Source organism: Hemiscyllium ocellatum, chromosome 19 (genome assembly GCF_020745735.1).
Source record: "Hemiscyllium ocellatum isolate sHemOce1 chromosome 19, sHemOce1.pat.X.cur, whole genome shotgun sequence".
Classification (NCBI taxonomy): Eukaryota; Metazoa; Chordata; class Chondrichthyes; order Orectolobiformes; family Hemiscylliidae; genus Hemiscyllium; species Hemiscyllium ocellatum.
This window is the reverse complement of record NC_083419.1, coordinates 66,648,493-66,666,425: the sequence shown is the minus strand read 5'-3', so window position 1 is coordinate 66,666,425 and position 17,933 is coordinate 66,648,493. Positions and strand designations below refer to the sequence as shown.

Genomic DNA, 17,933 nt, shown 5'->3' with positions numbered 1-17,933 from the left:
ATGTTGCAATTGTACCAGCCTTTGCCACTTCCTCTGGCAGCTCATTCCATACACGTACCACCCTCTGCGTGAAAAATTGCCCCTTAGGTCTCTTTTATATCTTTCCCCTCTCACCCTAAACCTATGCCCTCTAGTTCTGGGCTTCCCCACCCCAGGGAAAAAACAATTCCCTGATAGTTTATTTAAACTAAGAGAGTTGAGCAAGTTAGCACTGATCCCTGATCAGTTTCAAGTCTGTAGCAGCTAGGAACTAGAAGCACCAATCAGCTCATAAATACCAACCTTTAACCTTTAAAAGGAAAGCTGCTGAGAGGCCATTACCAAATTCTACTTTGGAGATTAAGAAAATTGAACTCTACCAAAAATAAAACCGCAAATGTCAGAGGCTGGCTCCAGCTTACCAGTGGCTGCATATGACTCTTGTGTCGAATCCTGGACAGGGAGCACTGATTTTGTCACTGAAGAGGAGAATGGATCAAATCTGTTACTGAAACTCCCCAGTGCAATGGCAAAACACAGCACCACAATCTGCAACAATAAACAAATGAGAGGATTAGAATAATCAGGGAAAAGATGTATTACTCTTGATCGTGTAACAGCGAATTTATATGTTTAATAAAAATCTAGAAAAGGTTTAAATTGCTGTCTTAGATATGGTACTTTGCATTCTATATATTCTTAACTCAAAGTCACTCAAACTACATGATTCAACACTTCTTGGTAATTGAGTTTACATTGAGGTTAATATTGGTTGATTCAACCTGCTAGATACCTCAGCATAAAAATGGCTTCAAAGAATTTTTTTAAAATTAGATTAGATTCCCTACAGTGTGGAAACAAGCCCTTCAGTCCAACAAGTCCAGACCGACCCTCTGAAGAGTAATCTACCCAGGCCCATTTCCCTCTGACTAATGCACCTAACACTATGGGCAATTCACCTGACCTGCACATCTTTGGACTGTGGGAGGAAATTGGAACACCCAGAGGAAACCCACACAGACAAGGGGGAGAATGTACAAACTTCACACAGTCAGTCACCCGAGTCTGGGTCCCTGGCACTGTCAGGCAGCAGTGCTAACCACTGAGCCACCATGCTGCCCCTTATTAAGGTAAGTCTGTAATTACATTATTAAATGCTGAAATACAGCTGATGATTAACAAGGTTATTGGCAAGCATGGGGGGGGGGGGGGTCTGGTTTATTTATCAAAACTGCATAGGATTTTAAAAATATAAGCAAAAAGCAAAATGATGGGTGGGCCTAGCTAACATGGTGCAGCACTGCTTACTAGTCTGACACCTACAGCATGATTGGCCATGTTAACATAGCATGTTCTCATTAGAAATATTGACAAAAAAAAACTCAGATATAATCGAGCATGGACTGCTTTCTCCAATGATGGAAATGTTCAATATTCTGCTAAAATGGCACCAGGTATGAAGGATTTCAAATAAGTGGAAAGGCTTGAGAAACTGGGATTGTTGTCCTTAAGAGTTGAGAACTTTATGTTGGAAATTGTTCTGGAAAACACTAAATGTAGGGAATGACAAAAGCAGATTGAGTAGGATCTTTCAAAATGAAATTAAAACAGGACTTAGGAGCAGAGCAGGCCATACGGCCCTTCAGGTTTTCCACACGATTAGATATGATGGTAGGATCTGGTGTGTAAACACTTTGCTAGTGGGAATGGAGTTTCAGGATTATAACCAGCCTCAGTCAGGATGGTATATAGCTTGGGAGACAAACTGCAGGTTGCAATGTTCCAATGCATTATGGTGTCTAGGTGGCAGGGGTTGTAAGATTGGATCACTTCTGATTCTTCTAAACCCCAAGGGGTACACGGGCAACGTCTTAAAAAATAGCCCCTTCAATCTCAAGAGGAAGTTAAGTAAATTCTCTGTAAATACAGAGAAACCTGGATTATCTGAATATTGGATTATCTGAAGATCTCAAGGTCCCGATAGAAACATTACATCAAAAAGGTGTTTCAACACTGTTTGCGTCTTTTGTTTACAGTGATTAAAAGTGAACCCAACTCACTGAAATGCTGCCGAGAACATTGATGGAAGCGTACCACAGTTTCCCTGGAATTCAGTACAAAGGATTTACCCTGAACCTATATATTATATATATATGTATGTATGTATGTGTGTGTCTGCGTGCGTGCGTGCGCATGTGCAAGCGATTTGGAATCTCCTACCCCCCACTATCCCCCTCCCCGCCCACAAAAGCAGCAGCAGTCTTACTGTTGTTGTCCAGTCTAGTTGCCCCGGAGAGGGGATGGGGTTGTGGGGTGGCCGAATTAGATGGGGGTTGGGGGCGCGGTCGGTGGGTGGGATTGGACGGCATCAGGCAGTCGAGGATGGTGTTGGATGGGGTTGCGGGTGGACGGGGTTGGGGGGGGGTTGAATAGGGTTGTGGGTGGACGGGGGTGGTATGCTGTTGCCAAGTCTCCTGAGCGGTGAGGAGACTTTAGCTGTGTCAATCCCTTTGAACTGATTGGGGCATAGCTCTCTTACACACAATTGTGTCTCTGCTCAGAAACAAACCCTGAGACAGAGAGAGGGAGCAAGGCAGGCAGAGCGAGGAGAAAGAAAGCTTTAAAACTCCGAGCCCCAAAGGAGAGGCATTGAATCAATTAACCGAATAATTAGTTATCGGAACCAAATAGTGCCCGCCCATTTCATTCGGATAACCAAGGTTCCTCTGTACTTGAAAAGTAATAACTTGCTGAGGACAGAAAGCAATAGTGGAATTGTGCGGCTCTTTCAAAAAGCTGGCATTAGCTTGACACACCACTTCCTTCTGTACTCTACGATTCTGAAAGCTGTACTTATCCAAAATGGGCATATAAATTAAGTTACGTTAACACAGATACTGTTCAAAGTTAGAAAGAATGTATTGTACAAAGCATGGCTCAAAATCTATTCAGAGTACCACATTGCTGTCTTTACTGGCAATCATTCAAGTTCATTTAATTTTCAAATTATTCACCAAAACTGACCAGATATCTCAAGCTTGTATTCGCAAATATAAAAGAGCCACTGTAAAGACAAAGTTGTTAAAAAGTGCAGCAAGACTGACCAAGTAGTCCTGAAAGAAGTCAAAATAATCTTGTGCGAAGAATGCTCAGCAAAGGGTCTCCTACTCAAGACTGTGCTGACTTAAAGAGCTGGAAGAGTCAGATTTCTAATATTACAGAAAATAGCACTGCAATATAGGAGGATGCAAAATTAAATACTGAACCCTTAGAACTATCTTGAGTGATAAAATGTTGTTTCAGCGTGGATTCTTACTTTAGGGAATGACTCCACAAACATTAAGTGCAGAAAATGTTAAATGGCATGGGTAGCCATTTCGTGCTTCTGAAACAGCCAGGACAGATGCCAGCACTGCGCATCAAGGACAGAGAAAGCTCCCTGACACTTATCAATTGGCAGAGAACTAGATAACATCTTGTTTCCCATTTTAAACATAAAATGAAAGGGAGATCATTTGCAGAAATCCCACACAGAAAAGATCAGATTCTCAGCCAGCAGGTGGGATCAAAAGAATTCCAGTAATTCTCAGGTCTCACATTTATTTTAAACAGAGACAGAAGGCGTTGCTGACATTTTAATGCTTGAAATCTCTTAAAAAGGTGCATTCCCTCTGGTGACCGAGGCTTGCTCTCCTGTGGAGGGTCAGAACCAAGAAGAATTTCCAACATTTTGTTTCATTTCAATATATTAATAGCAGAGTAATGCTTGCTTTTACCATTAAGCATGTGCTGGTTTGTGTGCTGGCCATCTTGCAAGGTCTGGGCACCTTTCCTGCCACTAGGACCTGGAGTCCTTGTAGCTGCTGGAGCAAGGATCTGAGAAACAAAATGTTTATCACACTATTAGTCAATGACAGTGAAGGGTTTTATGGCTAAATAGATATTTTCCCAAATCAGATTCCGCCTTCAAGGTTAATTTTCTGAGAACACAGAAAAACATCCACATGAGAGAAGTCAATACCAGATAGATAGTGCTCTCTTCGGGAAACTGTGTCAGTTTCATGCTAGACAACACTGATCGACACCGTTTTATTGTTAAAAGCTGGCAGATGACGATACTATAGGATAAGAGCAACTGTGTCAGATTAAGAATGCGCAAGTTTTAAGAAAAAAGGATTGAATTTATATAGCGGATGAGGGATTTCAGTTATGTGGACAGACTAGAAGGCTAGGATTGCTCTCAGAGAAGGGCAAATTGAGGGAATTTAAGGGGAGATTTATTTGCCGGCTTATGGGAGAGACAAAGCATATAGAGTAAAAAAAAAACTCTTTTTAAATGGATTGGGTAAAAACAATGACTGCAGATGCTGGAAATCAGATTCTGGATTAGTGGTGCTGGAAAAGCACAGCAGTTCAGCCAGCATCTGAGGAGCAGGAAAATTGACGTTTCGGGCAAAAGCCCTTCATCAGGAATACAGGCAGAGTGCCTGAAGGGTGGAGAGATAAATGAGAGGCGGGTGGAGGTGGGGAGAAAGTAGCATAGAGTACAATAGGTGAGTGGGGGAGGGGATGAAGGTGATAGCTCAGGGAGGAGGGTGGAGTGGATAGGTGGAAAAGAAGATAGGCAGGTAGGACAAGTAAGAGCTTCAGGGCAGAGGAAATGACCTGGGAGTTGCAGTGGGAAATAGCCTTTTAAAGTTTTTCTGAATCAACTTGCTCTGACATGTTATGATACTCCTCAGTACCAAATGGACTTGAATCTTGCCTGGAGATGGGGGTCACCATCACTGCAGTACCAGTGTCATTCAAACAGACTTTTATGCTGCAAGTTTCATTGATTCTATTACTCACAGGAAAGACAACTGCTGGTGACTTTGAAGTTCAAATACTGTGTTTTTTTACAGGTTGAAATTGCCTTCAAATATGCAAAAGTAACATTGCCTATTATCTAGATACCAAGTCAAGAAACACAAGTGCATTAGGACTCTCCAATGGCAATGATCCAAAATTGAAAGCCAGAAATAGATCTCAGCATGTATTAGAAGAATGGACGAATATTTTGACAGGTAGATTATTTATCAAACAAACTATGGGGAGGCACTAAATTAATTAATAATCTAGCGATAATACTGAGACCCAGGTAGCATCCTGGTGACCTGATTTGAATCCCAACACTGCAGATGGTGAAATTTGAGCTAAAAAAACTGCGGAATTAAGAGTCTAATTATGTCCATGAAACCATTGTCAATTGTCGCAAATATGTTCACTCATGTCATAGAGTCATAGAGATGTACAGCATGGAAATAGACCCTTCAGTCCAACCCGTCCATGCTGACCTGCCATCCTTACCTGGTCTGGCTGACTTGCAACTCCAGACCCACAGCAATGTAGCTGACTCTTAACTCCCCTCTGGCCTATTAGGAATAGGCAATAAATGCTGGCCTAGCCAATGATGTCTACATCCCATGAATGATTTTTTAAAAAAAGTTCCCACCCACTGTACATTATGGATCATTATGAATGGATGGATAATACCATTATTTACCACAGTGAAGTCAAATCTGCCAAGAAGTGAGAGAACTAACAAAAAGGACCTTGTCCTCACCAATCTACCTGCTGTCGATGCACTGATCCTTGACAATATTAGTAGCATGGGCCAAATCAGTCTGTGGACACAGTCTCCTCTTCATATGAAGGATACTTTGTGTGCCATAATGGCCCAGTGGTTAGTGCTGTTGCCTCACAGTGCCAGGGACCTGGGTTCAATTCCAGCCTCAGGCAACTGTTTATGTGGAATTTGCACATTCTCCCTGTTTCTGCATGGATTTCTTCCCGCAGTCCAAAGTTGTACTGGTTAGGTGAATTGGCCATGCTAAATTGCCCATAGTGTTCAGGGGTGTATAGGTTAGTGTATTAATCATAGGAAATGCAGAGTAATAGGATAAGGGAATGGGTCTGGGTAGGTTATTCTTCAGAGGGTCGGTGTGGACTTGTTGGGCCAATGGCCTATTTCCACACTCTAGGGATTCTATGACACACTGAATTTTGCCCATCATTAGGGAAGCGAGTTGTTGCAAGGTTTTCTGTTGGTCATTCAGGATATTTGGGGGCTGCTGAAGAGGAGTTTATGAGTTACAAGCAGTGAGTGGTGAGGGGTGGACAGATTAGACACATTAGGAGCAATGCTTTTAGCTGGGTTGCTGAGAAGGCAATTCAGCTGCATGGGTTTTGTAGAGCGAGGAATGAGGGAAAACCTGCAGAAGCTGAAAAACTATGTAGCAAAGAGTCAGTGACCCCCAAGAGCTCATGGCAAGCCACGTGCATTATTTAGTATAGCAAGAGTTGCGATTGTAAAAGCCCTCAAGCAACGTTTCCTGGACGTAACTGTGCAAGATTAGAGCATGGAAAAACCACAAGAGAGGTACTGGCTTAGTGTAACTGGCTGTTCATGAAATGCTGGAGTTGTGCCTGACAGGGAGAATGATTTCAGAGTCTAGGGGAGATGTGACTCAATCAGAGCTGGAGCAGACCGTAAGGGTGTTTCAATGCTGGATTGGCAGAAGTGAAGAATTGGGATCCCTTGCGAATGACCCAGCACATCATGAATGTTTTCTTTTGGGGGTGGGGGAGAGATTGGTGAGTAATCTGCAATATCTTTCTTGATCCTTTTTTCTGTTTGATGTGGGGCTTTGAGGGGTATGTGGTCACAGTCAATCAACCATATTGACTACTGTTAATTTTGAGTGATAGAAACAAGTTATGCACGTACTGTAGATTGTATTACTGATTTAATGTTGTACAGTAAATGTTATTGCAGTTGCTTAAACCCAGAGGATCTTGTGGCTTTATTGTTAGCTTAATAAGTTTTCTGGATCTCACACTTGGTCTGCTTTAAAAACAAAAATGCTACTTGTCCAGATTATAACATAAAAATAGGGAACAAACATGTGGTAATTACCACGATGTTAAATGGGATTAATTCAGATCAGAAATAGCATTTAAAACTGGTATCAATGAGTCACCAAGGATAGTCAACAGCACAAGAATAGTGTTCCACCACAACATGTAAGCTGGATATCCCTCACTCTGTGCAACAGTTTCTTCTCCCAAGCCATCAGGCTCCTTAGCACAGTATGATCGGACTCTTTCCCATCTGAAATTCTTTGCATGACTTCGAATTGCTGCTAGGAAAATGTCTATTGTTTATCATTCTTCTATTACACTGAAACTTGCATGTTTTGCACTCCTCATGCACTTTATGCCGTGTAAGAGTGTGTAGTCGGTGCTGTCCATATAGCACCCTCGGTCTGGAGGAACAGTCTGGTTTTTACTGTATCTGTTGTATATGGTAGAAATGACAAATAAAAAGCTACTACCACCATCACAAGCTGAGGGACCAACCTTGAGTCATTGTAGATACTTCAAAAATGGAGGTGCCAACCTGATGAGGCTACATCATCGAATGATAAGCGTAGAGTCACAGTTATACAGCACAAAAACAGACCGATTGGTCCATCTCGTCTGCACTGACCAGATATCCTAAATTAATTTCGTCCCATTTGCCAGCATTTGGCCCATGTCCCTCTGATCCCTTCCTTGTCATGTACCTATCCAGATGCCTTTTAAATGTTACAATTGTACCCTCTCCACCACTTCCTCTGGCAGCTCATTCCACACATGCACCACCCTCTGTAAAAGAAAAACTTGCCTTTTAGGTCAGTTTTCAATCTTTCTTGTCTCACCTGAAACCTAAGCCGTATAGTTTTGGACTCTGCTACTCTGCGAAGGAGACCATGGCTATTCACCCAATCCATACCCCTCATGATATTATAAGCCTCAATAAGGTCAGAGCTAAACAAGACACAAGATCGATGGAGTGGGGGTGGGGGACAAATAAATAACTAAATGAGTGAAGGTGGCTCCACAACATTCCCACCATACCAGTGCAAAGGACAAAGCTGAAGTGTTTGTAAGAATCCTCTGGCAGAACTGCCAAGTCAGTAATCTAAATTCATCTCAGCATCACAGATGTCAATTTAAAATGTAAAATAAAACAAAGAACCGCGGATGCTTGAGATCTGAAACGAAGACAAAAATTGCTGGAAATACTCATCAGGTCTGGCAGCATCTGTGGGGAGAAAGCAGAGTTAACATTTCGAATTTGGTGACTCTTCATCCGAGCGCTATCTTCTGATGAAGAGTCACTGGACTTGAAATGTTAACCCTGCCTGCCTGCCATCCTACCCCACCCTCAGATGCTGCCAGACCGGAGTTTCACCAGCAATTTCTGTTTTTGTGTTAATGGGATTCAATTCACATGATATTAAGAAACAGCTAAAGGTATGGACACAGCAAAGGCCCTGAGCCCAATAACATCCAGATTATAGTGCTGAAGACTTGTGCTCTAAAACTAACTGGGTTAGCTTGGCTTAGAGGTGCAATCAGCTGCAATACTGACATCTATCACTTTATCACTATGCCAGCCATCTAGGAGTTACCATTCACCTGAAACTGAATTAGAATAACCATATAAATACAGGAATCCTGCAGTATGTGTCTTCCTGATTCCCCAAAGCCTGTCCACCATCTACAAGGCACAAATCAGGAGTGTGTCATAGAGTCATAGAGAGAGATGCACAGCATGGAAACAGACCCTTCGGTCCAACTCGTCCATGCCGACCAGATATCCATGCCAGCCCTTGACCCATATCACTCTAAACCCTTCCTATTCGTATAACCATCTAGATGCCTTTTAAATGTTGCAATGGCATACTCCCCACTGGCCTGGATTGAAGCAGCTCCAATAACATGAAAGAAATTTGACACCAACCAGGAAAACAAGCAGCCCTCTTGAGTATTTGTGGATGTGGTGCAATTCACTCTCTCCATACCATTAGCTATTGTTTGACTTCTGAACAGACCTTTCAAATTTTAAATCTAATGTTGATCTTGTTTTTTGCATACCTTCTTTGCTATCTTCGCTGTGTTCAATCACCCAATGAATGACATTTGTATGCTATGATCTGCCTGTACTGCATGCAAAACAAGTCACTGTATTTAGATGCATGTGACAATAATAAATCAAATCAAACGAAAGCGAAGTAGCAGCAATATGTACCATCTACAAACATGCACAGCAGAAATTCAACAGGGCTCCTCACACAGCACCTTCCAAACTAATGATTACTTTCCTTTAGAAGGATAAGGGCAAAGATATAATGGGAACACCACCATCTGCAAGTTCTCCTCCAAGCCACTCACCATTCTGAATTGTTAATATATCAGAAGTCACCAGGTTATAGTCTAATTGATTTATTTAAAATCACAAGCTTTCAGAGCGTTGCTGAAGGAACAGCGCTTCAAAAGCTTGTGGTTTTAAATAAACCTGTTGAACTATAACCTGGTGTCATGTGACTTCTGACTTTGTCCATCCCAGTCCAACAGCAGAATCTCCATATTATGGAAATATGTCACCATTCCTTTGGTGTTGCTGGGTCAAATCCTGGAACTCCCTCCCTAATTGCATTGTGGATCTACCTACAACTCATGGATTGCAGCAGTTCAAGGAAGTAGATCACCATCACCTTAGGGCAACTAGGGATGGGTAATAACTGATGGCTCAGCCAATGACAACTACATTAATGAATTAATAAAAACATATAACTACTGTGGCTGCAAGAGGCAGTTCAGAGGCTGGGAATTCTGTTCACAATTTACAAGGTTTGTCACCTGCCGAGATGAGTGCTGCTCCAACAAAACACAAACAGCTTATACTAGGACTATGTTTAGAGATGTCATCCAGCACTGGTTCATACTATAGTTGGACTGCAATAAGGGAGCAAACAGATGTCAAGCAACACACAAATACATAGAAGTAATTGCTTGGTACTGCATAACTTAAAAACTGTTAAAAAGGGGACTCAAAGTTGAAACCTTTCATCTTACAGTCATCAGGACTGGGACGGAAGCCTTTGTAATGGAACACCAATTTATACATAGGCTTGGTTCGTTAAATCATGGCTGGCATGGAGATGTAGCAACTGCCTTTAACTGTTGATTTTAACTCACTTATTAGGTCTGAGAGTTAATCAACTACACTGGCCCAACCAACTGATCAATACCCACTTTTCATGTTGTATAAATTGGTGTTCTCCTTCAAAGTTTGGCTTCTTGCATTCGAGTCCTGATGAGAATCTTTGACTGTGTCCTTTTATAGTAATGTTTAAATACACGGAGGCATTCTCACCTGTTTGCTTTTTCCAAATTTTCCACCTTTCTACGGAGTTCGCTATTTTCATTTGAACAAGATTCTACCCTGGGAAGGAGAAAGATGGGATATCAAAAAACAATAATGTTATCAATGTTAATATTTAGGAAAGGGATCAACTGTTTTATTGAACTTAGCCTGCTATTGAGGGGGGAAATGGGTAGATAATAATTTATCAGTTGAGTATTTCAAGAGAAAATGGATGCAGTCCGTCAAATCTGCTGTTAAAGAGGGATTGACGTACTTCACAATTTATCTTTCTCAAATGAATTGTTCTTCTTCCCAGACAACTAACCAATATTGCTCTTGGAATAGTTTCAGTTCTACTCCAAGCAACCTTCCAATTCTACATTGCCTTGGCTTTGTGCCTCCTTACAGCTACCATGCTTAGCCAGGCAATTCAGTTAAAATGGGAAGATGAAATGTGTACACAATTAGTTCAGTGAGAAGTGGCACCATCTTTAAACCCACTTATTAATCAATCTCACTATCATGGATAATCATTTACAATGCCACCTCAACACAGGTGACAGATAGAATCCTCTTCATCATTGTGACATCCAAACTGGCCAATAAACCACTTTCTTTGATATTTAGAAAAATGTACAGGCAATTTACATGTAGCTGAGTCGAGTTGAAAAATTATTCAATACAAAACTATAGAAGAGTTCATTAGCAGCAACGTTACCAGCAATACCATGGACTTTGCATAATTACAGGCTTACTTCTTTTCCAGCGTGTCCATGTATTCTTTTTTCTTTCGCCTGCTTTCTTGGGCAGAGATCTACAAAACAAAATTATCACAGCTGGTTTGCGATCTGAGAAAATATGATCATGAGAACTGATAATAGACATTCATGATTTATAATCATTTTACAAATACATTAAGGACAAAAGGGTAACTAGGGAGGGAATAAGGCCCCTCAAAGATCAGCAAGGCTGCCTTTGTGGGGAACTGCAGAAAATGGGAGAGATACTAAATGAATATTTTGCATCAGTATTTACTATGGAAAAGGATATGGAAGATATAGATTGTAAGGAAATAGATGGTGACATCTTGCAAAATGTCCATATTACAGGGGAGGAAGTGCTAGATGTCTTCAAACGCATAAAAGTGGATAAATCCCCAGGACCTGATCAGGTATACCCTAGAACTTTGTGGGAAGTTAGAGAAGTGATAGCTGGGCCTCTTACTGAGATATTTGTATCATTGTTAGTCACAGGCGATGTGCCGGAAGACTGGAGGTTGTCTAATGTGGTGCCACTGTTTAAGAAGGGCGGTAAGGACAAGCCAGGGAACTATAGACCAGTGAGCCTGACCTCGGTGGTGGGCAAGTTGTTGAAGGGAATCCTGAGGGACAGGATATACATTATTTGGAAAAGCAAGAACTGATTAGGGATAGTCAACATGGCTTTGTGCATACGAAATCATGTCTCACAAACTTGATTGAGCTTTTTGAAAGAGTAACAAAGAGAATTGATGAGGGCAGATGGGTAGATGAGATCTGTATGGATTTCAGTAAAGCATTCGACAAGGTTCCCGATGGGAGACTGGTTAGCAAGGTTAGATCTCATGGAATACAGGGAGAACTAGCCATTTGGATACAGAACTGGCTCAAAGGTAGAAGACAGAGGGTAGTGGTGGAGAGTTGTAATTCAGACTGGAGGCCTGTGACCAGTGGAGTGCCACAAGGATTGGTGCTGGGTCCACTACCTTTTGTCATTTTTATAAATGGTTTCAATGTGAGCATAAGAGGTACAGTTAGTAAGTTTGCAGATGACACCAAAATTGGAGGTGTAGTGGACAGCAAAGAAGGTTACCTCAGATTACAATGGGATCTTGATCAGATGGGCCAATCGGCTGAGAAGTGGCAGATGGAGTTTAATTCAGATAAATGCGAGGTGCTGCATTTTGGGAAAGCAAATCTTAGCAAGACTTATCCGCTTAATGGTCAGGTCCCAGGGAGTGTTGCTGAACAAAGAGACCTTGGAGTGCAGGTTCATAGCTCCTTGAAAGTGGAGTCGCAGGTAGATAGGATAGTGAAGGTGGTGTTTGGTATGCTTTCCTTTACTGGTCAGAGTATTGAGTGCAGGAGTTGGGAGGTCATGTTGCAGCTGTACAGGACATTGGTTAGGCCACTGTTGGAATATTGCATGCAATTCTGGTCTTCTTCCTATCAGAAAGATGTTGTGAAACTTGAAAGGGTTCAGAGAAGATTTAGATTACGTTTTTTAACTTACTTACTTATTTAGGGTGGAAACAGGCCCTTCGGCCCGACAGGTCCACACCGACCTGCTGAAGTGCAACCCACCCAGTCCCAGTCCCATTCCCTTACATTTATCCCTTTACCTAACACTACAGGCAGTTTAGCATGGCTAATTCACCTAACCTGCTCATTTTTGGATTGTGGGAGGAAACTGGAGCACCCGGAGAAAACAAACGCAGACACGGGGAGAATGTGCAAACTCCACATAGACAGTCGCCTAAGACGGGAATTGAACCCAGGTCTCTGGCGCTGTGAGGCAGCAGTGCTAACCACTGTGCCACCGTGCCGCCCACTGTGCTGCCGTGCTGCCCACAAGGATGTTGCCAGGATTGGAGGATTTGAGCTATAGGGGGAGGCATAATAGACAGAGGTTGATTTTCCCTGGAGCGTCGGAGGCCGAGGGGTAACCTTATAGAGGTTTACAAAATTATGAGGGACATGGATAGGGTAAATAGGCAAAGTCTTTTCCCTGGGGTCGAGGAGCCCAGAACTAGAGGGCTTAGGATGAGAGGGGAAAGATATAAAGGAGATCTATGGGCCAACCTTTTCAACAGAGGGTTGTATGTGTATGGAATGAGCTGCCAGAGGAAGTGGAGGAGGCTGGTACAATTGCAACATTTAAGAGGCATCTGGATGGGTATATGAATAGGAAGGGTTTGGAGGGATATGGGCCGGGTGCTGGCAGGTGGGACTAGATTGGGTTGGGATATCTGGTCGGCATGGACGAGTTGGACTGAAGGGTCTGTTTCCGTGCTGTACATCTGTATGACTCTCATACTCACTTATATGTACCATGTTAAGCACAAGCTAAAAATTTAGGTATGAGCTTTTATGTTCAGAAACCAGCAACTAATTCCTTGATCCAAACACATTTTTAAGTTAACTTCCATGGGCTGCATTTTCAGCTTTTAAATTCTTCACCAATTGCAGTTATTGATCCATTCTGGTTAAGACACATGGATTTCAGCAACATTTTAGTACTGTGTCATGTTCAACACATTTCTAGGTGATACTCGGTCACCTAGAGAGATAATTGTAATTAGATGTTTTCCGCTTGCAAAACACATGCTCTTGCATTTTCAGCAAAACACTACATGGGGCCATGAGAACACAAGCAGTATTTCAAAATGTTTATTTTTGAATAGGTGTTTGTTAGTACAGAAATTGAGTACAGTTGAAATAAAGAAACAGTTTATTGAAATCTTTTGTCTTGCACCCATTAGGACAATTCATAATGAATACTAAAGCAAAGAGAAAACATTTATCCAGCTTGAGGGGAGAGTGCTGATAGTTTGGCAAGTGGACTCTGCTAAAGATGCTGTTATGTGCGCCAATGAAGGATGATTAACAGTGAACTGCTCAGCTTTTTCGATTTTAAACCAGGCAGGGGGATTCTGATTAATCTCTTCTTATATAGCATTTTACTTGCAATTTACAAGACATTTCTTGCAGTATTTCTTAAGTGCAAGATGCAAAAACTTTGACATAATGCATCTTCTTTTCAGCAAAAGACATTTATCTCCTGTTACCTTGTTCTTAATTTTTCTGCGTATCTTCTTGAGTGCCTTCTCTTCTGCCTTTGTCAGTGGTAGTTTGACAGGGACCGGGTACCCTTCAGCAATCAGAGTCCGTTTCTCTTCCTCTGTCAGTATGAGAGGTCCTGACGAGCCTTGTAGCTTCTGCATTGGAGAACAGTTCAGTTATCTCATTTAAGGGCTTTCACTCAATCCCAATTATTCTTGTGGAATATCAGGAATCACATGATTGAGTTATTTCATATTTGAACACACGTAAAATTAGATTCTGAGGCGTGAAGGTGAGGCTGAAAGCAAAGGACCAGGCCAGAAATGGATCATAGTCATCTTGTGAAGACAGAAAAAAAAACATTCCAACTCTTTACAGCTTCATTTAAAAACAAACATGAGAATTTCTGGTATTAAAGCGGGGTAGGCTTGAGGCTGACTCATTTCAAAAGTTATCCATGATTCAGTTTTATATTCAAGTTACAGGTAAGACTGACAGCACCTAGCTTTCTTCTCACAGTGGCAAAAACGATAGGGATGTGGGTGTGTGTATTACTTAGTGCGTATCTTACATGTGGTGCAGTGAGAAGAGGAGAGCTGGACAGAGCGGATGGTGCACGAGCTATGCATTTTGCCGTGGGCTGTGGTTGGACAGGATCCGGTGATTGGACAGAACGTGTTGGGCTTTGTCCACCCTCACAATCACTGCCATGGCTGCTCGGTGGCGTTGGTGGCAACTGGAGAATCTCGGTTTCTGCTGCAAAGGGAAAAAAAAAAATCACAGTCACTATAAGCTGTTTCCAGGACAGAGGGAGCCACCTGACAGGTGCAAGAGAGTTGAACTCTATTTACAGTATTTCAACAGCGACACAATTCACATACAATATCATGAGAGGGAGGGTTAGAGGGGAGGAAGGAGAGGGGCGGGGGGGGGAAGGAGAGAGAGGGGAATGGGGGTGAAGTGAAGAGAGAGTGGGGGGGAGGAGAGGGTGTAAGTTGGGTGGGGAAGAGAGACAGTGGGGGGGGGAGAAGAGGGAGAGAGAGTTTGGGGGGGACAGAGGGGAGAGCGTGTGTGTGGGGGGGGTGGAAGAGGGAAGAGTGTGTGTGCGGGGGGGAGGGAGGGAGAGAGAGAGAGAAAGAACGAGAGTGGGGGGGGAAGAGAGAGAGAGAGAGAGAGAGAGAGAGAGAGAGAGAGAGAGAGAAGGGTGGGGGGAGAGAGAGAGGGGGTGGGGGGAAGAGAGAGAGAGAGAGAGAGAGAGAGAGAGAGAGAGAAAGAAAGAGAGGAAGAGAGAGAGAGAGAGAGAGAGAGAGAGAGAGAGAGAGAGAGAGAGAGAGAGGAGGGAGGGTGGGGGAGAGAGAGAGAGAGAGGGGAGGGAGGGTGGGGGGGAGAGAGAGAGAGGGGAGGGAGGGTGGGGGGGAGAGAGAGAGACAGAGAGAGAGAGAGGGGGTGGGGGTGAGAGAGAGAGAGAGAGAGAGAGAGAGAGAGAGAGAGAGAGAGGGGGTGGGGGTGAGAGAGAGAGGGGGTGGGGGTGAGAGAGAGAGGGGGTGGGGGTGAGAGAGAGAGGGGGTGGGGGTGAGAGAGAGAGAGAGAGAGAGAGAGAGGGAGAGAGGGGAGGGAGGGTGGGGGGGGAGAGAGAGAGAGAGAGGGAGAGAGGGGAGGGAGGGTGGGGGGGGAGAGAGAGAGACAGAGAGAGAGAGAGGGGGTGGGGGTGAGAGAGAGAGAGAGAGAGAGAGAGAGGAAGAGAGAGAGAGAGAGAGAGAGAGAGAGAGAGAGAGAGAGGAGGGAGGGTGGGGGAGAGAGAGAGAGGGGAGGGAGGGTGGGGGGGGAGAGAGAGAGACAGAGAGAGAGAGAGGGGGTGGGGGTGAGAGAGAGAGAGAGAGAGAGAGAGAGAGAGAGGGGGTGGGGGTGAGAGAGAGAGGGGGTGGGGGTGAGAGAGAGAGGGGGTGGGGGTGAGAGAGAGAGAGAGAGAGAGAGAGGGGAAGAGAGAGAGAGAGAGAGAGAGAGAGAGAGAGGAAGAGAGAGAGAGAGAGGAAGAGAGAGAGAGAGAGGAAGAGAGAGAGAGAGAGAGAGAGAGGAAGAGAGAGAGAGAGAGAGAGAGAGGAGGGAGGGTGGGGGGGAGAGAGAGAGAGGGGGAGGGAGGGTGGGGGGGAGAGAGAGGGGGGAGGGAGGGTGGGGGGGAGAGAGAGAGAGAGGGGAGGGAGGGTGGGGGGGGAGAGAGAGAGAGAGGAGGGAGGGTGGGGGGGGGAGAGAGAGAGAGACAGAGAGAGAGAGGGGGTGGGGGGAGAGAGGGAGGGAGAGGGAGAGAGGGAGAGGGAGAGGGGGAGACAGAGAGGGAGACAGAGAGGGAGGGTGGGGGTGCGAGAGAGAGGGGGTGGGGGTGAGAGAGAGAGGGGGTGGGGGTGAGAGAGAGAGGGAGAGAGAGAGGGTGGGGGGGGAAGAGAGGGGGTGGGGGGGAAGAGAGGGGCGGTGGGGGGGCGAGAGAGAGGGTGGGGGGGCGAGAGAGAGGGTGGGGGGGCGAGAGAGAGAGGGTGGGGGGGCGAGAGAGAGGGTGGGGGGGCGAGAGAGAGGGTGGGGGGGCGAGAGAGAGGGTGGGGGGGCGAGAGAGAGAGGGATGAACAAGAAAATGATTGGAAGGTCTTGCTTTTCCTATTTATTGAGATGCCTTAGTGAAAAGCAGAACCCCACAGTATAAAGTCCTATCGAAGATATTAGAAACAGTGAGGGGCAGAATCAAAAATTCACACAGTCATGCAATCCCAAGTTTTAAAAAAATCAAGTTCTCTCTCGTACGCTCTTCAGATGTGCAGGAGAAGTGAACAACAAACCTTACAAATATAAGAGCACAGGTACAGAGTTTCACGACGGAGTAAAATAATTCTTGCACAGAACATTATAAGATGCATGTACTCTGCTGGAAAACATGGTTGATGATGAAATGAAGGATATAAAGTCATGAAGGAGAACTGAAAGTGCAGCCATCATGGCCAACCGTCATATAAAACTGGAAACGTGGCTTGTAAAAAACTAAAAGAAACAAGTTTTCCATTCCCAATAAATGCAGAGAGGTCATCAAAATGTCGTAAGTCAACTGAGTGAATTTTTTGCATAATATTTTAGGTACACACCTAAAATAATCCACCACATGCCCAATAGTAATGTGAGGGGGAGTTAGGAATGTCAGATAACCTGTACTTAAAATGTATATTACCTTGAAGATTTCCAGCAAACATTCATGGAGACTGTCGTATGAACTAATATTAAAAAAATGGAATGTGGGTGTCGGTGGCTAGACTAATAATTACTGTCCCTCCATCATTGTCACTGAGGTAGTAGCATTGAGCTGTGTTCTTGAACAGTTTCAGCCAGATATTGGTCCACCCACAGTGCTGTGAGGAAGGGACATCCAGGATTTTGACCCAGTGTCAGTGAGGGAACAGTGATATATCTCCAAGTCAGAATTGCACCTGGCTTTGAGGAAAACATGTAGATTGTGGTCTTTCCACTCATCTGCTGGTCTGGTTTTTCTACGTGGTATGAAGGAACCTGAGTGAGTTGTTGCAATGCTACCACTGCATTCACGGTGGAGGGAGTGAATGTTTAAGGTGATGGATCGAGTGCCAATCAATTAGGCTGCAATGTTCTGGACAGTATTGAACTTACTGACCGTCATTAAAGCTGCACTCATCTAAGCAAGTGGAAAGGATTCCACCACACTCATTGACTTAACATGGTGGACAGGCTCTGGGGAGTCAACTTTTCCAAAACCCCACCAACTACAAATAAAGATAGTTAATATACAATGAGCACAGGAGATCTCTGTTCATTTTGGTTTCCTGATCTTGTTTAAATATCTATTTTTTGTTCTGTTCCCTTCCTCAAGGCTCAAGCAACTATAG

At 43.9% G+C, this 17,933-nt stretch overlaps 1 protein-coding gene across 1 annotated transcript in view; it reads right to left on the bottom strand.

Annotated features, from left to right (window-relative positions):
- The window catches only part of creb3l2 (cAMP responsive element binding protein 3-like 2), a 94,259-nt gene that overhangs the window by 14,462 nt on the left and 61,864 nt on the right, over window positions 1–17,933 (bottom strand). The window contains exons 5-10 of the mRNA XM_060840014.1: window positions 14,609–14,793; window positions 14,043–14,192; window positions 10,972–11,030; window positions 10,226–10,294; window positions 3,756–3,855; window positions 402–528 (exon numbers count right to left, since the gene is read on the bottom strand). Of these exons, the coding sequence (XP_060695997.1) occupies window positions 402–528; window positions 3,756–3,855; window positions 10,226–10,294; window positions 10,972–11,030; window positions 14,043–14,192; window positions 14,609–14,793 (690 nt within the window). The remainder of the gene's footprint in view (window positions 1–401; window positions 529–3,755; window positions 3,856–10,225; window positions 10,295–10,971; window positions 11,031–14,042; window positions 14,193–14,608; window positions 14,794–17,933) is intronic.